Source organism: Molothrus aeneus, chromosome 1 (assembly GCF_037042795.1).
Source record: "Molothrus aeneus isolate 106 chromosome 1, BPBGC_Maene_1.0, whole genome shotgun sequence".
Taxonomy (NCBI): Eukaryota; Metazoa; Chordata; class Aves; order Passeriformes; family Icteridae; genus Molothrus; species Molothrus aeneus.
In genome coordinates, this window is record NC_089646.1 from 5,529,477 (window position 1) to 5,552,033 (window position 22,557).

The window sequence follows — 22,557 nt, forward strand, 5'->3', positions numbered from 1 at the left end:
ATTCATTAGATTTGCATGTGATATGACAATTCAAGGATGAGATTTTGGGAGCAGAGGGAGCCAGCATTACCTGCACCTGAAAGGGAAGTTGGAAGTGGCTGTCACTTATGGCACATCATAGACCTGTGCTCTGAGAGCTGTGGTAAAATATGTCAATATCTCTGTTTGTGCTGCAGAAATAAATGTATAAAACTCTTAAGTTTAAGAGTTTTCCTAAAGACCTAACTATTTTTTAAATTTTATTTTTTTAAATTATTATTCCTTTCTACAGACAGCTAATTCTCTGATCGAAATATTTAGGGTAGGGTTTAGTTCAGTATGAAGATTTCTGATCTTTGGGATGTGATTCACTTGCTGACTTTAGGCATCTGGTGCCAGTGTAGATGCTCTTGCATATGGTGGATATTCTAGATATCTTTAATATCTGTGGCACATCTTCCATCACTTTGTGGGTATCTCATAAACCTTACAGCATCCTAAATGTTGCTAAATATCTACATTTATGCAACTAGATTGTGAATTTTTGGGGTTTTTAAGGTTTCTCCATGTGTTTTAGGTTCTAAACTCCCAGAGTCAAGTGGAGATTTAATTTTTCAGGTCACAAATTGATACCTAGTGACATTAGAGCTTTTCTAGTGTCTTACTTGGCTTTCACCTCCTCTGTGGAAGGGCACAGATGTTATGTGCCATGTCTGCTGCTGTGGATATCTCAGCTACCAAATGTCTCAATAGTCCATCTCAAATGGCTTCAGAAACATTTATTTATGTGAATCAAACTTATCAGAAACCTGTGTTCCATATACTGGGATTTTAAATGCATTGCACACATGGATAAATTAAGCATGGATATCTAAAACATTAGGCTGATTCCCACACATATTGTTTCACATGTTGTTTACAGCAGTGATTCCTGGCTCCTCTGCTGACCACTCATTTTTAAGTCCATTAAGAAACTTCTAATAAGACTCATTATTCTTTCTTTGCTTAATTTTGGAGATTTTTTTTCCACAGTACCTTTGCCACTGACAAAATACTGTATCTTCTAGAAGACCATCCCAGCTTGATTCTTTCTCTGGCTCTTTGTCAGCATCTTCATTTAGATACCTATATTTAGATATTTTAATCCTGAGCTGAATCTTTCAAAATAATTCTCAGGCAATTATCCATCTTAGTTAATTATTTTCAACAATATCTAAAAAGAAAGCTTCTAATGCCCTTATACTGGTTTCATCCTGTGACAGATTCTCTTTTGCTTCTGAGAGAGCATCAGAAGTGTTCCACACATCTTACTGAAAATGAAAATTTTCCAATAGCAGAGCTAAGAGAAATCATGTTCCAACTTTCATCTGTTTGAAAAGTATTCTTGAAGGGGAGTCTTTCTCAGGCATATAGTCCTAGCTAAAATTGATTAAATTCTCATTCTGACAGTCATCATGGTCAGAATTTCTTCTAAATTCTATAATCCCAGCTATAATAAATTCTATATTTGAGCTGAACGAATCCAAAGCACCCACTTGGCAACCACCTGTCAACTCCTTTAGTAAAGCATTTGCTTCTTGTAGTCAATAATGTTTCCCCTGCTGTGTTAAGAATGTAATTCAATTTTGTGACCTAGTTTGGTTCTGCTGCACTTAAAGGAAATGCTGTGTCACAGCCCATGGTAGTGTTTATTGTACCTATTCAGAAAAAAAATAAATTCATAATAGGTGTCATATCTTCTGTAAGTATAAAAATCATTTTTATGGCTGTTTATTTCTATTTAACTTTATTCTTCTAAGTCTGTGACTGTGCTGCAGGAGATGTATGAGACAGGAGATAAATGTGGATTATTTGCTAGACCTTACTTCTGGCAAGGCTACAAAGTCTGCACAGATGGATGCCAAATGTAATTTGGATGTTTATATCTCAGAAATAACATCTTCAGACCTTTCCAAGGTCCTTTCCCCTCTCTGTGTCCAGGGAATGACAAAGTTCTAAAGATCTCTAGGAAAACTTAAAGCATGATCCAAGCAGTGTGAGCTTCTCCAATGCAGATTTTTACCTTTAGTCAAATAAGAATAATTTATTCCATGTTATGACAATTACTGGTAATACAAGCTCTGCTGTTTGAGGACTCCTCAAACAATGTCTTCTCTACTTCCATCACAAAAAGAGGCTAAAGGTGCTAAGTCGAAGAGAGAAGCACATTGGGTAGAAGCTTTTTGGTAGGACAGAATGAGTTTATAAACATTATTTCTCTAGTGCACATCCCTATTTTAAATCCCAATTTGTCAGAGGACTTCTCATGCCCAGTTACTTCCTTCAGCTAAAGATCAATGAGCAGCAGTAACCAGTTCAGTGTGAGTGAATCTCCTTGTCCTTTCCAAAACCACAACTCTGAAGGTTCCTTAACACCTGTGGATTTCAACAAGAAGACTGAGAACTTTAGTCAGGGTGGCACACAAATTATTCTGGGTTTCTGTTTTCTGGGACACCAAATCTTAGAGAAAAGGATGAAGGGTGACTTGCATGGGCCATGATTACAAGAGTCTTTGGAGCCTCTTGGATTCAGAACAAAAGAGGAGAAAATGAGCATTTTAGCACTGTACTATAAATTCATTTTAGAGGTTTGTTCTCTGGCAGCTCTATCAGCTAAGTTTTGCTTAGATTTTCATTAAAATATCAGAGTGAAAAAAGATATAATTGTTATTAATCTTTTAAGGCTAAGGATATCAGTTTCATTCTTTGAATAACAGTTTTACAGAGTAAGTTAATAAAAATCATAATATCATAAGAGTTTGAGGTAACATTATGATATATTTTTATTCATTTATCCTTCCCAAAAAAGAAAATTATGCAAATCTAGTTTTGCTGAGAGGGAATACTAAAATACAGTGAATTGTGATGTGGTCAGTCTGTCCACTCCCAGGCTGTCAGGTTCCTTGTCATCTGGTAGTTGTAATGAAAACAAAAGTAGTCCCATTCCTGGTTTTAGGCAGTTCAATATTAGATCTTGAGTTCAAATGCAGTTCAAAGTTAGATCTTGGTAGGCTTAATAGGGCTAAAAATCCCAATAATTTGTATTAACTAAGTGACTATTTTTCATATTAATACATGATTATTTATTAATAATCAGTAGTTCATAGTTAAATAGCCAATAGTTTATTCAAACTGATGGTCAGTGTTCTTTTTGTCTGTTGTTTTTATCATTCACTGGAAAAGACAGATTGATTATCTTCCCTTGCCCCCTGTTAAAGTTTCTGTCATTCTTTTATAATGGAAATATAACTGCTAATTAAATATCTTCAGAAAGAAAAAAATTCTTGAAATATTGTACTGCTTTTGATGACATGTTCTTTGTCTCCAAACATCTGATTTTTTTGTTTTTTTTTGTTTTTTTTTTTTTGTTTTTTTTTTTTTGTTTTATGTTCTTTCAGCAAGTAAAAGCTTTGCTATAATGTATATTTGAAAAGGCATACTTATCTCATGCTGGATGTAATTTTTGTATTGCAAGTTTTTTAATATTTGTATTGTAATTATTATATCTTTATGGTCCCCTGTTATATTATCCTCTGCTGTCTTTCTGACCAAAGAGGCAGATCCTGCTGGACTATGAGGTCTCAATGGATGCTATCAATGATCCCGTCCGAAGACAGAGGTTAATGAGTGCAGCCACAATTCTTACAGATAATTCAAGTAAGTCATTCTTTCCTGTTTTTCCTGTGGTGATGGTGTAACTTGACCTGAGAGATCAAACTGTCACAAACACCATTCTTTTCAAAGCCACTAGGGGAAATTGTGCTGCCAAATGTAAATTTCAGTAAAATAAATATTCTCATATCTCCTGTAACTCGCAATTACCAAGGGTAAATTTTGCCTGACCTTTATTAGTCTGTGATTAGTTTGTGCAGAATGAGCTAAACAATTTTTTCAATGATGCCATTCTGCTCATGTGAGATTGACTTTTCAATCCTTTTAATGAATTATCATCCCATTCTTCATTCTGTGATATTCTACAAATGATTATTCACATGTCACTTTCCCTCTTTGTCTGACAGAGTCAAAACTGAACTGTCCTACATTTTGGAAAAATTTCCCTCAAAAGTATCTGATTTGGAATTGTTGTCCATTCTGGAGAGCAGTCAAAGAGAAGATGAAATTGGTAATTTTGAATCCATTTGTTGATCTCTTAATTGTGGTTTCCATTATCTTGAATACCTTGTTCCTGGCTATGGAGTACCCTGGCATGAAAGACGAATACCAACAACTGATTTCTCTGAGTGACAAGGTAAGTTAAGTCTATATAAGATTAAAAATTGAGTTATAACCCTGTATTCATACTGGGACACTCCCATGAGGAGACAGCCTTGTTCAATGACTTTTTTTCTGAATTTCATTTTTGTCTTCCCAGGTCTTCACCCTGATTTTTACTGCAGAAATGATCTTGAAAATCATTGCTCTAGATCCTTACTACTATTTCCAGGAAAAGTGGAATGTTTTTGATAGCTTGGTCGTTTTAATTGGCCTAGCAAGCTTTGGAACAAATCTGTCACCTTTCAGGCTGGTAATTATTTATTTTTAAAATTTTTTTTTTTTTAAATGTACATGTGTTATATAGCAAAATACCCTCATATTATTTTACTGATGAATATGTTAAATCTGTTTTATTTATTGGTAAAACAACATGAGCTTTTAACTGGAGTGATTTTAATTGCATCAAAACAATTAAAAGGCTTTCTTTGGGGAAAAAATAGTGATATTACTGCAGTAAAGACATCATGGTAAATGTGGGGTCTGGCTTTCTTGTGTGCTGTGCTATCTGGGCCATTTTAACTTTTTTTTTTCCCCTGTGTTTTATTTACAGCTCAGGATCTTCAAATTGGCAAAGTCCTGGCCAGCCTTGAACACTCTTATGAAAATAATTCTACACTCATTTGGTGCACTGAGTAACCTCACTCTGGTTTTGGCAATCACTATATTTATTTTTGCTGTAGTAGGAATGCAGATTTTGGGTGGTGATTATGGCAAAAATGCCTGTAAAATAAGCTCCAGTGGCAAATTACGCTGGCATATGATAGATTTTAGTCATTCAATCCTCATTATATTCCGAATATTATGTGGAGAATGGATTGAAACGATGTGGGAATGCATGGAAGTGGCTGGAAAAAGGAAATGTGTCACCATTTTCTTGCTCGTCCTGGTGCTAGGAAACCTGGTGGTGAGTTTCAAGTCCATTTTCAGTCCCTACTGAATGCATCCAGTTACTTTTTTCTTTGGAGGAAAACTAAACTCTTTGAAAAGTATTCACTTTATTCTCTTTTCTGGGTGTCATTTGACATATGGTTTTGTTCTGTCTCCTTTTTTCCCTTTTCCCCTTTCGTTCTCTTTCTCACACAAGACATAGAAGCAAAATAAAATTATTCCTTCTAGCCAGAGTATAGGAGTGCAGAGCTTATCATAATTTGGTGTCAGATGTCTTCATCTTTTGTGTTGATGGGACCAAATCACCAAACTGAGTTCTTTTGATGAGTTCTGAGTTCTTTAAGTTCTTTCAATGCTTAACACATTGCCCCTATGTTATCAAAATTTACAGAAACCAGATTTTTGGGTTTTTACTAGATGAATTGTAAATTTGCTGGCAGACAAAATCTTTTTCATCTGCTTGGTTTGTTGGTCTATATCAGATCCTTTTTGATGGTGATGTAATTAAAATTCATCTTTGCATGCTGTTTTTCTACAACTGCCTCCTCATACACTATGGACATCAAAGCATGTGAAAATATATTTGATATACACAAACTCTCACTTCCCTCCTTTTTTTCTGCTGCCATTCCTTCCAGAAGGAGCCATATCATGCTATTGCAATATTCTAGAGTAATAGTAAATAATTTCATTATTTATTAGGGGTTAATGAAAGGAAGTCTGAAGTGTCTCTTCTGTTAGCAATAGCATCTCCAACTTACTTTATTTTAAGGTGCTCAACCTGTTCATTGCTTTGCTGCTGAGTTCATTCAACATTGATGGCCCAGAGGGACAAGAGGAGCCTGGAGAAGGGACTAAATACCAGATTGCCATTGCACAGATTCACAAGAGCCTGAAGGCTGTGAAAGACAGAATTTGGGATCACTGCTGCAAGAGAATGAGGGGAAGCCTCAGAAGAGCAGACAAAAAGAAGACTTTGGCAGAAGTTTCTGGGAAGGGCATAGAGGTTACTAATTGTCCCATGACAGATGTCAGGAAATACATAGACAACAGCTCCTTTGATATAGAGTGTGGCCATATGGAAGAGAGTTCCTCACTAGCAAGGAAATATGAAGAAATTTTGACCAGCCCCAGTACCTGTGTTCCCATTACAGCAGCAGAGGCTTACCTCAAGGAAGGTGATGATGGGCACATTTTGCACACAGCTGTCGAATACAGGAAACAGGTAAGGAATACTGATATTTGAAAAATTATTGTGACTTGCTATTGTATTTGCAGGGAATGCCTCGACGAAGGAAAGAATGATGAATCTGACTCCATGTTCTCAGAAGGCTCATTTATTGCTTTATAATACTATATTATATTAAAGAATACTATACTAACTATACTAAAGAATACAGAAAGGATACTTACACAATGCTAAAAAGATAATAATGAAAACTCCTGACTCTTTCCAAAGTCCTGACACAGCTTGGCCCTAATTGGCCAAAGAATCAAAACAACTCACAGCAGAATCCAATGAAACAATCACCTGTGGGTAAACAATCTCCAAACACATTCCACATGAGCACAACACAGGAGAAGCAAATGAGATAAGAATTGTTTTCCTTTTCTCTGAGGCTTCTCAGCTTCCCAGGAGAAAAATCCTGGGTGAAGGGATTTTTTTCAGAGAATGTGAATGCCACAACTTGCATCTGTAAATACAATCTCAAAGACTCAACAGTAAATATTATCCTTTCTGTCATCTCTGCACATTTACTTTCTTACAGTAAAAGGGCTACCAAATAGTCTTGGTTATTCAGTGATATGTTGAAGATTCACTTTTTCATCATTCTCCTCAATGACAGCCAAAATTCTGCTTCTGACTGTTTTGTTTCCATTTATTTCTGTCAATTGATAAACAAAGCTCGATCAAGACATTCTTTCTTTTTGTCTCCTTTGCCTTACACCTGGATTTTTTGGAAGGCAGGCCTCTTGTGTTGATTATATGTTGCTTCTCAGTTGCATGGAATCCAAAGAGAATGTAAACAAAAGCTAAACCTTTAAAAATAAATTCTTGGTATTATTTGGGGTTTTTTTAATCACCTGCTCACCTCCATGGTACTTTTGACTCCCCTTTATATCTCTTGATTTTGTTGTGTTGGGCAGGATAAAGCTCAAGTCTTTCTGCATGTGAGTGAGACATTTTTACTTCCATGACAGCTGTGCAGAGGCATTTAGGAATACTGGAGACATTTCAGGTGTCTGTCACATCCACACAGGTTTGTCAAATATGGAACAGAAGATATAGGAACTCTTTTCACAGAATCAAAGAATTGTAAGAGTTGGAGGGATCTTTTTTGGATGGACTTGTATGGTTTTGGTCATATTAGGAAGCATTATCAGTGCAGTCTCTTTGAACAAATTCTCAAAGAAGCAAAAATCACTGATCACCCTAGAATCATCTGTGGCTGTTTCAAATGTCTTGCTCATAAGCATTTGATGTCACAGATTCATTCCCCGCTGCAGTGGAATCTGGTATTTCTTGGAATTTGGAGGGTCAGAAGGACTGAGGACTGATTCTGATCACTTAGATCTTCTGCCTATAACTGAAAGCATAAATCTTTTACAAGCATTTTAGGAAAATTATTTATTTATTTGTAAAAAGAAAAACTTGCTAGTGAAAGATTCTCTTCTCATTGAACCTACATGATCTTTAAGGCCCCTTCCAAACCAAACACCCAAATCATTCTTTGATTATATGTGTCTAAACTTCATGGATGTTTTACATTCTGTTAAATAATTTTGCCTTTCAAGAATCACTGTCAGGAAAAAAAAATACGTGGAAAATCAACTGATTTGCATCATTTGCATCATTTCATGCAGGGAGACAAATTAAGACACAGAGAACAGTGGCGGAATTCAAACAGCTTCAATCAGAGTTCTGGGACTTCTGAAACAGCAAATGCTTCTACAGTAACACACCCAAAGAAAGATCAAAAAGAGGTAATTATAAATTCTATCATTTTGCATTAATATGTTGGGCCTTCTCCTCTTCAAGCCTTTTGATACATGATTTGTATCTCTAAAGATGAACTGTCCTGAAGAAATCAGAATTTTCTCTACAACTGTAGCATAATAGATAATAATAGCATAAAAATAATAATATTTTCTAAACATTTCCCTTCCTTCAAGTCCACTGTAGATAACTAAAAGAAACTAAGAAACCTGTTAAAATAAAGTGATGGAAACAAAAAGTAGGGATTGGCTATTTCTGTACTATTATTTATAATATATTTTGGTAGTTCAGCAACATAAAGATACTTTATACACTGCAAATTTCTTTTGGAGAGGGAGAGGAGATTATAATTTTCATTTATTTTAGGTTTGTTACCCTTATTAATGAAAAGCAAATAAATTCTTTTCTTAAATTCCTAAATTCTTTAATTCTTAAATTCTTCTCCTTTGCAGAAATATCATTCTGTTCGTAGCTTTTCTGAAGCCAGCACTGTGGATCCAGTTGTTCTTCTGGAGATGTTTTCCCAGACTAAAAACTCCCAGCTGCCTAAGGACTGCTTTGTAGAGAGTAGGAGTCTTTTTTTTTTTTTTTTTTTTTTTTTTTTTTTTTTTTTTTTTTTGCTATTGCACTAATGCCAAATGAACCAGTGTTCAAAAATATCCATTTGGAGTATGTCCAGATTATCAGGAACTGTTTGTCTGCTCATCCCAGTGTGGACATCTGCAGTGTGGATATCTGCCTTTGATCACCTGAACTTCTCCTTAGACTCTGTTGGTTTAATCCTGCTGCCTTTACAGGTTAATGAAGAGTGTTTCTGGCACAGGGCAGTGAACAGAGTCCAGATGCAAAATCTCTGCAGTGCAATAAAGTTAAATAATTAGTAAAAATAATAATTTACTGACCTGCTAGTAAGGCTGTATCTCTTTTCAAAATAAAAAAGGGAAAAAATGCAGAAAATAAACACATTTTTAGATAGAAGCAAAGGCTTCTTTTGTGCCCACAAACCTTTCTGCAGAAGGACACAAAAAGATGTCTGGTATTCCATGGATGTGTTGCTTTATTAAAAGAGATTATTTTGGCATAAAAACCTTTTCTTTGGCTTCAGATCATTTCAATAACGGCATCTCCTCATATATAAAAGAGCATATTCTTCATATAATATGTAAAAGGACTTTTTTAGATGTTTTATACTTTTTAAATCTGTATCTCAACATTTTCCATTGAACCAATATGCTGTTCTCTCTCTTTTCAGGTTGTGTTGAGTGTTTCCCATGTTGTGTAATGGATACCACCAAGTTTCCAGGCAGAACTTGGTGGAACTTTAGAAAAACCTGCTACAGAATTGTGAACCATAGTGGGTTTGAATATTTTATGGTTTTTATGATTGTGTTGAGCAGTGCAGCACTGGTAAATTTCATTTAATTTCTCCACTTTTGAATTAGTTGTTGTCAGTAAAGGAATAGTATTGAATTGATTTCTCCTACTCTGACATTCCTTTCCCCAGGGAGAGACAAGAGTGTAATAAATATAACCTTTAGAAGTTATAGTGCTTTCCTTCACTTGGATAAGATATTTAAATAGATGGATTTAAATATATGGAATCATAGTTGTTCATTGAACATAGTTCTTCACACTTTTGTGTTAATTACAAAGCTAAACCAGAGTCTGATATTACTTGGGATAGCTTGAAAAAAATAATAGCACTTCTAAATTTGTAAAGCAGACTAACTACTCTGAAAAAATGTAGATTGAAAATCATCCAAACATTATGATCAGAAGCCAAAAGTGAAGGTGGCTGTAAATTGGCAGGTGAGGTAGTGTTTTATTGCTACCCTGATCATATCCATTTCTACTGAAGAATAAGGGAAGAATTATTTTATTTGAAAGTATATTCACTGTCTACTGAGAGTAACTTGTTCAATAAAATATTATATAATGCAGAAGGAACATAACCAAATAGTCTGAAGGTGATCTATGTGGCAGATGTCAAAATTTCCAATTAAAGTCAGTTCTGTGTACATTACATTGTGGTTGTTCCATGAACTGTAAATTTGAACTGTCTGCTTTAAAAGTCTCCTGACAAAACCTCCAGAGGAACTCCCTGGTGTCTTGGTTTGAAAAGACAGGTGACTGCTAAGGAAGCCTCCTTTGAAATGGAAAATGTAAGCCCACTCCCTCTGAATTATTATAATTTTGAAATTAAAAGGCTCTCAGGCAAAGACATGGGAATAGGAATAACAGTTCTTTAATAGGAAAATTAAAATAAAAATGCAGTGATACAAAACACCACTGCCAGAGTGAGAGCAGTCCCTGTCCCCTGTGTGTCAGGGGGTGGCACAGCCCCATCCCATGGGGGCTCAGCCCTCCTGCAGTGCCAGCTGTGGCTCTGCTGGAGCAGGGATCCTGCACAAGGGGGGAGTTTTCCTCTGCAGCTCCAGGGCTGCTGGAGATGGGCCTGGGCTCCCTCTGGCAATGCAGGGCAGCAGAAGCTGCTCCTCTGGCAATGCACTGGGCAAAGGCTGCTGGGCTGTGCCAGGCTCAGATTGGATCCAGGTAGGAATGCTTGGCTCCTCCCCTGGGCGGAGCATCTCCCCATGGGATGCTGGGATTGGATCAGCCCTGCAGGGACACTCAGTGGCCATGGACAGCAGAGATCTCCTGCAGGGAGGATTGGCTGTGGGAGAGAGAAAGAAGAAACTGCCCCAAGGACAGCAGAGAACTGCCCCAGCTCTGACAGATGGAAATAGAATACACACACCCAGCCACATCTTCTAACCTAAGACACCTGGAATTCCAGTGAGGGCTCCTTTGTGTTCATGGGGAACCAAAGTGAAGTAAGGAAGGAACCTGAGTTATTTTTAATGTCCTGTTGAACAAAAAATTAGTTGGTACCCAGGTGCAAAATAACAAAACAGTAACAATTTCTTGTCATCAAAGATGATTTGCAGTCTTGAGAACTTTCCCATTTCTAAGATACACTTGATCTCTTTCAGAAAGGGACATGTTAATTTTACAAAGTTTACAAGTTTATAAAGTTTACTGATATGAAATTTTCTGAATGAGTATGAATGAGCACCAGACCACCACACATGTCCATGGCTTGTAGTGAAAATAAATGAGATGGTGATCATGGGAGAATGCTCAGAAAAGCAGGGGAGATGTGGATGAAAGGAAAATTACAGACATTGCCAAAGTCTTGGTGAGAAAATAATGCAAGGTGTTAAAAGCAATTGGGAATAGATTGGCAACATAAAAAAATCTAAAATAAATTAGCAAGGCAGCAAATACGTTAAACTTGAGCAAACACTGATGTGAACGACAGCAATCAATGAAACATTTTCCTAAAACCTCAAGGTCAAGATTTAGGTGAAAAAACCTGTAATTTCAGGAATGAGCAGTTCCAGATGAGGTGTTCATCACATTTTTCCATAAGTATAAAAATAAGTGGTGGTTGTCCATAATTTAATATGAAATGGTTATAATAAGCCAAACTATTTATTCTTGTGCAATTCAAAAATAATCTTCCATTCATAAAACTATTGACCTGTTTTAAAACTGAATTCTGAAATTCCAGGCATTTGAAGATGTTCACCTGCAGGAAAAGAAAAAAGTGAAAATTATCCTAGATTATGCTGATATCATATTTACCTACACCTTTTTTACGGAGATGCTTCTGAAATGGGTAGCTTTTGGTCTGCACAGTTATTTCACAAATTCTTGGTGTTTGCTTGACTTCATCATTGTGTGTGTAAGTATTATACTCAGCTTGTCATGCATTTTGATTTTTCATATTTTCTATATAGAGAACTACCTGTAAATTGTGATTATGAATTAATACAAGTCTTAAAGACAGTTTCCAAAGCATAAAAAAACTTCAATCCAAAAGAGGTTTTAGGACTTGAAATGGAAATTGTCAGCAATAATCAAGAAGTTGCTGAAGGAAATTTTATTCGGTATCACCATCATTGAGGACCATGATGGTTCTAAAAACCTTTTCAATTGTAGAGAGAGAGTTCAATTAGGGATCAGAAAATTAAAATAAAATTAAAATAAATTGATTAAGACAATAGAAAATGTGAAGCTATTGACAGTTTGGGACTAGATGATTTTAAAGGTTCCTTCTAACCCAAACCAAATCTGGGATGCTGGCATTTAGAAAGAGAAAAAAAGAAAGAGTTCCTTCCTTGAAGGAGAAGAAATTTAGATGGCAACGACAGTTGAAAAACATGGTTGGAAAAATAATTTACCAGGGAATTAAAGATAGGGAAGTATCTTTTGCTTTGTATAGCCCTAAAGACAAATGCTGGAATTACCAAGAGTGAGGTAAGTGCAGTGTTCAATACATTTGCTCTGAATGTAGAAAATGTTAAATATTATAATCTTGCTGTATAAAAATGAAACATTTTTCTTGTCAACATCACAGTGGGACTGTTCTGAAGTTAAATATTTTAGAATAAGAATGTCTAAACTGCTAACTTGTGACATCAGAGTAGCTTTTGATAGTCAGCATTGAAAGTTGTGAAGTACTAGGAAATTTCAACAGAAAGATCTAATATTATGACTATTTGTAAAGAATGCTTGAGCAGTTACAGTTTTCTAATGTAAATAGCAGTCCAAAACAGAGGATAAGCATGGAAATATCCAATGGCTGAACATTGAGGCAGCAAATTCAAATAAGAAGGAAGAGACAAATCATGAACAATGAAAAAACCTAATTATTGAAATTATTTTAATGTCTTCATTTCTCTCTTAGAAATAACAAAAATGAACCAGATATATTTTTTTAGAAAAAAATTGTTTCCACATCCCCATCCTCTGTTATAATAATAAATTCCTGTATACACTTTTGAGAATAACTATGTAGAAAATGAGAGTATTTTATCTGAATAAACCTTTCTGGTCTGGTAGTGTATGGCAATATCATAGCTACCAATTTAATTGTTATACTAGTATTAAACAAAATTATGTCAACTGTTTTTAAAAAAGTCAAATTAGAATTAATTCCATTTTTTTCATATGTTAGAAAAGAATGAGGTAAAATTATATCTATCTATATATTATATTATATTATATTATATTATATTATATTATATTATATTATAAATTATATTGTGATATATATATTAACTTTAAATGTGAATTTTCTTCATTTGACTTAGTGGTAAAATATACTGTAACTTTCATCTCAGGACTGTCTACTAATATAGACAAAATAAAATTTAGTATGCCATTTAATGATGCCAGTTCCAATTCAATGAACACAGCTGTCCTTTGTTTCCTGGGGACGAAATTCTGTTTCTGAAAATTCCTCACCTTGTTCTTCTGGGACCAGCCTGAAATCTCTCAGGACTTTCAGAGCACTGCGGCCTCTACGAGCTTTGTCAAGATTTGAAGGGATAAAGGTAAATATATAGGGGGAGGTCTGGGTTTTTATATGGATGAGAGTTTTTAATAGATACAGAAGAAGTAAAAATCAGTAGCTTCTTGGGAAAAGTGATCTATTGAATTCAATTAATGAATTATTTTCGTTAATTTCATTCAGGTTGTTGTGAATGCACTCTTTGGAGCCATCCCCTCCATCTTCAATGTTCTGCTCGTCTGCGTTGTCTTTTGGCTCCTCTTTAACGTTCTAGGAGTCAAATGGCTTGGAAGCAGATTTTGGAAATGCACACACAAAGAAGAAAGTACTGATCACATTCATGGCAGAAATGATTGTCTTTCCTTCAATGGGACATGGACAAATAGTGCTGTAAATTTTGACAATGTTGGCATGGGTTACTTGGCCCTTCTCCAAGTGGTAAGTTCTATAAAAACATGTTCATTTTTGTTTTTCTCAAGGAATGGTTCAAGCGGCCCAACCAGGGCACACCACTGTGGTTCTGTTTATCTCACTGAAACTGGGGTTTTTTTAGCTCCCATTAATATTTTCCTAATCTATGAGCTGCTCACCTCCTCCTAAAGAACACTTGGGCACATGCAGCCTTATGTAAAAACCAAGAACTCTTTCACAGCTTTTCAATTTTGTTTTAAATTTCACTTCCGTTTTAATTTTGATTAACAAAATAAGCCTGAAATAGTCTGCCTGGTACTGTATTTAAAGTTATTCTTGTTTTCTCTAGTTCATAGTGGATAAGAAAGAAAACTCATGGACCAATTTATTTAGAATTCTGTGTCTTCTTTTGTTGTAAAAATCCTGACGTGTTGGGGTGCTAATTCACTGAGCTCCCTAATACCCAACAAAGGAGAGAAAGGCATTGTTAAAAAGTTTCCATTATCCCTGTATCTTTTCTAGATTAAGTTCTTTGCCTGGATCCTTCAGAATGTTCTAGGATTGATAAAAATTGCAGGATGGAACCATCTGTTGTTTTGTTAGAAATTGTTTTTTTCCTTTTAAGTTATATTTGCTAGTTGAGCTGAAACTTTTTACAAAAATTTCAATTTAACAGTAGTTAGCATTAAAGCATTTGACATGAATCATGACTTTTCTTTTGTTTTCTTTTCAGGATAATTTTTTCTCTGCAATAAACTCCAGTGAATCATACTTCCAAACATATCTTAGAATTGATGCATACTTTTTACAGCACACTTCTTATTTTTTCCACAACTATTAACACATTTATATTAGCAATAGCTTTTCTTTTTCTTAGTTGTAACAAACAATGCATTTTCTTTCAGGCAACTTTTAAAGGTTGGATGGATATTATGTATGCAGCAGTGGATTCACGTGAGGTATATCACTGAAATGAAATTTTAGTTTTTTCCCTTTCCTTCTTCCCTTTTCTATCTATACAGTCAATTTTTCAGCTTTGTTTGCAACATCAGGTCAAAAATACAAGTGGATGAGTTTATCCAGCTGCACAGTGAAACAATAATCCTTGGAGTACCAAATATCTGAAACTTAGGTAAAAGAAACTGGTCTCAATAGAGTGCTACCACACAAAAAGAGGGCAAGATAATATATAATTTTTTACAACTCTGATTTGGAAACAGAATATGACTGTGCCTCTGAAGCAAATTCTCTTCCTTCTTAAACATGTGCAGTAGAACTGAAACAGCCTTCAGCTTTATCAGTTATTTGAGGTTTTCTTCCCTACATTTGACACCCTCACTGTTTCTTCCCCATTTGCATGTCCTGTTTCTCACTCTCATACTAGCAGTGAGTTTTAACTTTTCTATATTTAGTTGACTTTGCCTTTTTTCTTGCTCATTCCATCACAGTACTCTTGACTATAGTTAAATAGCTGCTAAATAACAATATTGTTCTTTGTACGGCTGGTTTAAATTGCTTCTTGCCTAGGATGGCATCCCAAAGGAGGGAATTCACCATTAGGTTTAATCCTGTTTTTCTAATTAGAGCATTCACAGGATCCCTTCTGATTGGAACTGTTTATTTATTACTAAAAAAGAAATTGCTAGAACAGGATTTGGCTTTGTTTTTCATTATCTCTACAAACAGTAACAAGATAGAGCAAGACAGTTCTACTTATACATCTAGATAAAGGCTTAAATGTGCAGAAATAATTTATCCTTCATGATAACAAAAAAATCTGCTATAATGAATTGGAAATGCTAAAGCTGAGATTATTTCATTTTTATCAATATTTTTTTCTGGTTTGTTTTTTGTTTTTTTTTTTTTTTCTTATTTTAACAGATTGGTCAACAGCCACAGTTTGAAGCACGCTTAAGCATGTACGCGTTCTTTGTGGTTTTCATTATTTTTGGATCTTTCTTCATGCTGAACCTTTTCATTGGAGTGGTTATCAGCAATTTTAACCAGCAAAGGAAAAAGATAAGTACTACATGGTCTAACCCATGGTGTCCTGTAATCCTAATTTGATTAAGTGAATGCTGGCTTGACATCTAGAGGTCTAACATTGTGAAATAAGTGTTTGACTAGATAAATTTAAAATAACATTTCAAACCAAGTTTTTAAAACAGGAATCACCTCTTCCTCAAGGTTTTTACCTGTGAATTCTATTTTCCTGCCAAGTCCTGAATTTGTTCTAAGTAGAGGACAAAGAGGAAGGAGAGAACTTCAGTGTTGCCACTGAGTAGCATTAGAAATGAGAAATCAAAAAAGTTACATAGACTTTGCTACAGGAGAGTGGAATTATTTTCTTCTGCTTTGAAGATTTGCTTTGGGGAACAGAAAACCCCTTTTTGCTGAGAGTGAACACCTCACAAATGTGAGTAGACTAATCAGTCATGGAAGAAGCAGTCATGGAAGGAGTAACCTCTGCTTTCCTGATAAAGAACCTTGAAAAGGTCTTGTCGATAGAATTTCTTCTAAAGCTAGCTACACTTTACAAAGTCATTCATCTACAAAATAAACCTACAGATTAATTTAGTGAAGTTTTAAAAAAATTCTTCATTGGGATCCAAGCCATGACCCCAGGAGGAAGCTGAGTAGAAATTTAAAGGCTGCTTAAAGCCTATGAAGCAATGACTGCTTCCACTTTTCTCCTCCTAGTTGTTATATTCCCTGTTCTTGTTATTCAGTAAGAACTGGAAGGCAAAATCTTAGAATGGAAAATGCAGCAAAGAAAAGCAATAGTCATCTCTGCCTGGAATACTTCACCTTCCTTGTGCCAAGCTTATTTATCAATTGAGTCCTGACTCATTAATGGGTTTAAAGTGTCCAGAATATCGGGGGAAATTGGGTCAATTAATCCACTTGGAAGTCTTACAAAAAATAAGCATCTTGCTCATTGAAAAAATACCAGAAAAGCAGACCCCAACAGGAGGTTTACAATTTCAAGGTTCCCATTGGAAGACAGAATTTGTACTGGAATAATTTATTGTTTCCATAGGCTGATTTATGCACCAAGTGTCAAAGCATCACTGCCTTTGGTAGAGAAAAATAGAAATAAAATCCACAGGAAATTCTTCTGTTCTCTGAATTTGGACAGAGAAAAGATGTGTAGGGATTGAGGAACAGCAGTCCAACTTCACTGTAAGAATATCCTTTTATAACAAAGTTCCAGTTACAATAATCCAAATAGATAAAAAGGTTAAGTAGTTGATAAGCTTGAACATTTGCTAGAAGTTTATGTGAATGTAACACTTTTTTTCTTAGCACATGCTGTAACTGACTTTTTTTATTTTTTTATTTTTCTCTTTCATTTCTTTTCTGCTTCTTTGGGGTTTTCAGTGAGATTCCATGTAGAGAAGTTAAGCAGAATTTTCAGAGGTTTAGCTGGAGTGATTCCAATTGCAGGTGCCCTGCTGAACATTGTTTTGTGTTTGTTGTACAAGTGCTGATCGCTCAATGCTTTTATGATGAGTGATTTATGATTACTGGGTTCCAAGTGGTTGCTCAGTAATACAGGTGGTGTGGATGATAATAAGAAATTCATTGCCAGGAAATCCCCATAGAACTTGGTCCCAAAATTCTTATTCATCATCCTCGATTTACTTGCTAGTCCAGCAATCTACTTCTGCTTCTGCCTTTCCCAAAAACATAAAATATTCTTCTTCTTAATTAATCTTACGTAATTTTTAAAATAGGAACTAGATTTGCAAAACTTTGAAAAGTCTCTCACTGCCTGGACTTGACTTTCATGATCAACTCAGATCAGATCAAAGATCAAGGGGAAAAGGAGAGATGGTGAAGACGCATTTGGTCTCTGTGCTCTCTTAGGTCCCATTCATGACAACAGTAACTTACTGTCTTTAACATAAATTTGTCAGTATTAATTTGACTTCATCTGAACAACAATGTTTTTTTTGTCTTTACTTAGGTGGGAAAGATCTGTTTTTGACTGAGGAACAGAAAAAGTACTATAGTGCCCTAAAAAAACTTGGATCCAAGAAACCCCAAAAACCCATCCCAAGACCAGCGGTGAGGCCACCTTAAGAAGAATATGACAGAGGATATAAAGAGGATGATATTTAAACTCAGTAGCCAGGAATTGGGAAATAAACCTTGCATTAGAGCCCCTCATCTTCCTCAGTCAATATAGTATTTAGATTTTACTCTCTTTTATTTAAAAATTCTATCCAACACAGTCATCTTTGAGGGTATTAATTAAATAAATTTACAACCTATTTATCACCTACTCAAATGTACAAACTTTTAAAACCAGTTCTTATTAGGTATTTGATATTCATAACATGATCTTGGTTATTTAATTTGCATGATGTTGCTTCTGCAACTAGATTGGATTATTGCAGGTTAGAATGAATAGAGAGCAGCACATGCCCCATGGCTTTTATTTGCTTTTAAATAATCTTATGCTTTATTTCTTACATTTTCTTAAATTGAATTCCAGGCCTGTCTTTGCACAGTAACTACTCAGAGTTTTTCCTGCTTATGACATTTTAATTCAAATTGCTTATCCTAAAATATCTGCTTCAATAAGTATTTCTATTAAAGGAGCAATCACAATGTACTCTGAATGTTTTCCTGCTACATATTTTTTCCTAAGCCAATGTGTTTGCACAATGCCTGAAAAAACTGAAAATGTGGTGAGTTTTCTTTGAGGGTCTAAAGAAATCACCAAAAAATGCTTCTAGCAGCTTGTTGTTAATTTATATTATCTTAAATTCCTTTTCTAAGCACAAATTACTGATTAACATTTGAATGCAGGCTGGGTCTCAGAACTGGCATTTAGTAGTTCTCCTTCTCTCTCTCCACAGAATGCATTCCTAGGATTGCTGTTTGACATCGTAAATCACAAAGCTTTTGATGTCACCATTGTGATTTTCATCTGTCTCAATATGATCGTTATGATGGCAGAAAACAACGACAAAGGCACCAAGGAAGTTCTTAATAAAATCAACTATTTTTTTGTGGCTGTATTCACTGCAGAATGTGTCTTAAAAATACTGGCCTTAAGGCACTACTACTTTGGAAGTGGCTGGAACGTGTTTGATTTCAGTGTTGTGATCCTTTCAATAGTGAGTAAGTATCAACCACTAGGTCAGGTAAAGTATCTTACTAATATTAAGCAAATTCTAGTTTGAAGTAACCACCTACATATGTTTGATAAACAAATTCCAGATCCATTGTAATACTTCAAACTATCTGCTAAGTGATTCTTTCTAAAAGGATGCATTTTTGTTTTCCCTTATATTTTTGCAGAGTACTAAAAGGTAAATGGAGTTTTTGAATTTTTTTAAGTATGATTTTTATTAAGGCATTAACAGAATATTAGTTTAATTCAGTAACATCTTTTTAAAGTTATCATACTTAAACTGTTGTCTAACGGTTTTATGCTTTCAATTTACACGTTGTCACAGGAAAAGAAAATTCAGGTTAAAAATACATTTGCATCAAAAATGGGTTTTAATTTAATTTTCCAGGACTTCCCTTTAAGAAGGCAGAGTCCAGTTGCAGATTTGGAAATGTTAGGAAAATTTGGCTGCTCAACACCATACTAAACCTGGGCCAATATTTTTGACTAAAAAAATTATTAAAACTGGCTTGTAGTTTTTGACTATTTAAATAAGACTAGATGCTGATCATTGACTCTGCAAAAGGTCATATACAGGTCTAGTTTCTTGTACAATTTATTTTGTCCTTCCTACTCAGGCTTAGGTCATATAATATAATAAAGGATGGGAAAGAAAAACTGCTCTGAGTTCTCTGCTTCTTGCCCAAGCATGGTAGCCTTTTGCCATCCTGTACAACCCAGAAAAATTATGACTTCTTAGGTCTTCTGTTTGTAATCATTTGCATTGCTACTGTGTCATAGAATGAGGTGTTATGGAGGATAAACACTGAGAGACAATTTTCCTTTATTTTCTTCTTGCTCTTCTCTGATCTCATCTGAGTGCCAAGCATTAGTCAAAGTCTCACATTTAGGCTTTGGCCTAAAGAAGAAGCAGCACTCAGACAGTGGCTCAGGGACAGTCCCAGAACTTCCAGCACAAGACCTGAATGGATTTTAAAGGATTTTTTTTAGGTACTTGAGCAATGAATGCATAAATTCACTCCCCAAATTAGAGAAACTGGGAAGAGCACAGCTTCCAAACTATGCAGCAATCTTGATGCCTCTTTTATATTGAAAGCTATTACAATTTTTCTTTTTTTACCTAAGCTTTTATCTGAGCAGTTTCAGAATTGATTATATTGAGACCAATGTAATGTGATCAGTGTTACTGCCAACACCTAAAGCACAGAATATAACAAAACAGACATTAATTTGACTAACTTGACCTGGCAACATTTTGTTTTCCTTTTCCTTTCAAAGGTCTTGGAGTTTCTGAAGTGTTCCGATCTTTCTTCTCCCCAACGGTTTTGAGAACTCTTCGTTTGGCACGGGTCGGCCGAATCCTCAGAATAGTTCGCCAAGCCAGAGGGATTCGAACTCTTCTTTTTGCACTGCTGATGTCCCTTCCTGCCCTAGTCAACATTGGCCTTTTGCTTTTCCTGATTATGTTCATTTATGCCATCGTGGGCATGGCAAACTTTGCCTGTCTCCCTCACGATGGTGGGATTGATGACATTTTCAACTTCCAAACATTTTGTGGCAGCATTCTCTGCCTCTTCCAAATTACCACATCAGCTGGCTGGGATAGTCTTCTGGCCCCTGTGCTAAAGGAATCTGATAAATGTGCTCTCCAATTAAATGTAAAAGGAACAGAGAAAAATAATTGTGTAAATAAGGGCTTTGGTATTTTATATTTTGTAAGCTATGTCATTATATCGTTCCTCATTGTTGTAAATATGTACATAGCTGTCATTTTAGAGAACTTCAATGTTGCCACTGAGGAGAGCACAGATCCTCTTTGTGAGGATGACTTTGATATGTTTTATGAGACGTGGGCAAAGTTTGACCCTCTGGCAACACAGTTTATAGATTATTCTGTTCTCTCAGACTTTGCAGATGCTCTGGCAGACCCCTTGCGCATCCCAAAGCCCAACAAAATCCAGCTCATAGCCATGGACATCCCCATAGTTAGTGGAGATAAGATCCACTGCTTGGATATCTTGCTGGCTTTCACTAAAAGGGTCTTGGGAGAAGCTGGAGATACGGAGGGTCTTGAATTAGACATGGAAGAAAAGATTACAGCTGGCAATCCATCTAAAAGTTCTTACAGCCCAATTTCTTCTACCCTTAAAAGAAAACAAGAGGAAGTGTCAGCTCTTGTTATTCAAAAGGCCTTCAGGAGGTATTTGAGACAACGTTCTCTTGAAAATACGTCCTTGTACCATTGTAAACATAACAGTGCTGTCTTTGGACGAGAAATACAGGACAAGCAAAGTCTTCTTGAATCACTGCTTAATGAAAACCATGGTAGGAAAGCAGATAAATTACGTCCTGCTTCTTCCATATCCCTCCCTTTATTTTATGATGGCTTTGCTGAAACAGACAGCAATAAGCTTGACACATGAGGTCACCCCTGGCTGCAGCATTTCCAGTTAAACCAATGTCACTTATTTTCAGATGGAGACCATATTTTGATCCCACAAATACTCTAAATTTAGAATAATACTGGCAGCCTTCAAGTATTGTAATTGTTCAGATTTGCAAAATGCTCCTTAAAACACTTAAGATTGGAACAACTATGTCATAAATATTAGAGGAAAATCTCTAACCATGGAATTTTTTTCCTCAGCTACTGGAGTTGGTGAGTTAATTTTTTCAGCTGTCATTTTTATATTAGTTCATGTGTTTACAGAAGAAATCTATAAAAAATCAGTTGTAAGCACTTATTTATAAATTCACAAGGATATAGGATAAGGTATATGTCTTTAGGGAGAACCAATTTTTCAAAAAAGGCTTTATTGTAGCAAAATTAAGTAATAACTGCACTTCTGTAAAAGACTCGCTCAAGACACTTGAGTATAATCAGCCTCTAATTTTGATGTTTTTGGGACAATCCTCCTCCTAAAATCTTTGAATGGATTTATGTCTAAGAATTTTTGAGGTGTCTTTACACAACCACCTAAAGGGATTTAACAGATCATCCTCAGTTGCCTGTGCCTGAAAGTTGTACCTAATTTGTTCTTTGTATCTTTCAGTGTACGAAAATTGTTGTAATCATAATTAAAATCAAAGAATGTTATGCAGGAGATATTGTTTCCAGAATGGAATAATTGTAAATAAAATTCCATCATTATACTTTATCCCTAGAAAGCACTACTTACTAATCTGAAAAGAAGTTCCTGGTGTATCTTGTGAGGTAGCATTTATTAAATTTAGAGACAGCATTTATTTCATTGATTCTGAAAAAATATATATGAACAATGTGTAATAATATTTTACTGAGTTTTTTTTATTTTGCAGTTTGGAATATGACTGGTTTAAATTCTTCAATAAAGACTTCAGATGCTTAATATGTTTTTGTCTATTTTTTAAGAAGTATCTTCAATTTCATTTATTACAAGACAATCTATTATTGTTATAGAATTTTCCCAAAGTAGATATCTA

General features: G+C 35.3%; 1 protein-coding gene across 1 annotated transcript in view; it reads left to right on the forward strand.

Annotated features, from left to right (window-relative positions):
* The window catches only part of LOC136560796 (sodium channel protein type 5 subunit alpha-like), a 32,614-nt gene extending 10,852 nt beyond the window's left edge, over positions 1-21,762 (forward strand). Inside the window, exons 11-25 of the mRNA XM_066556886.1 lie at positions 3,573-3,675; positions 4,038-4,267; positions 4,391-4,543; positions 4,844-5,197; positions 5,954-6,406; positions 8,632-8,746; positions 9,432-9,586; positions 11,754-11,927; positions 13,444-13,581; positions 13,722-13,976; positions 14,855-14,908; positions 15,831-15,972; positions 17,920-18,020; positions 18,818-19,082; positions 20,374-21,762. Coding sequence (XP_066412983.1) covers positions 3,573-3,675; positions 4,038-4,267; positions 4,391-4,543; positions 4,844-5,197; positions 5,954-6,406; positions 8,632-8,746; positions 9,432-9,586; positions 11,754-11,927; positions 13,444-13,581; positions 13,722-13,976; positions 14,855-14,908; positions 15,831-15,972; positions 17,920-18,020; positions 18,818-19,082; positions 20,374-21,518 — 3,837 coding nt within the window. The 3' untranslated portion in view covers positions 21,519-21,762. The remainder of the gene's footprint in view (positions 1-3,572; positions 3,676-4,037; positions 4,268-4,390; positions 4,544-4,843; positions 5,198-5,953; positions 6,407-8,631; positions 8,747-9,431; positions 9,587-11,753; positions 11,928-13,443; positions 13,582-13,721; positions 13,977-14,854; positions 14,909-15,830; positions 15,973-17,919; positions 18,021-18,817; positions 19,083-20,373) is intronic.
* Positions 21,763-22,557: the final 795 nt, after the last annotated feature.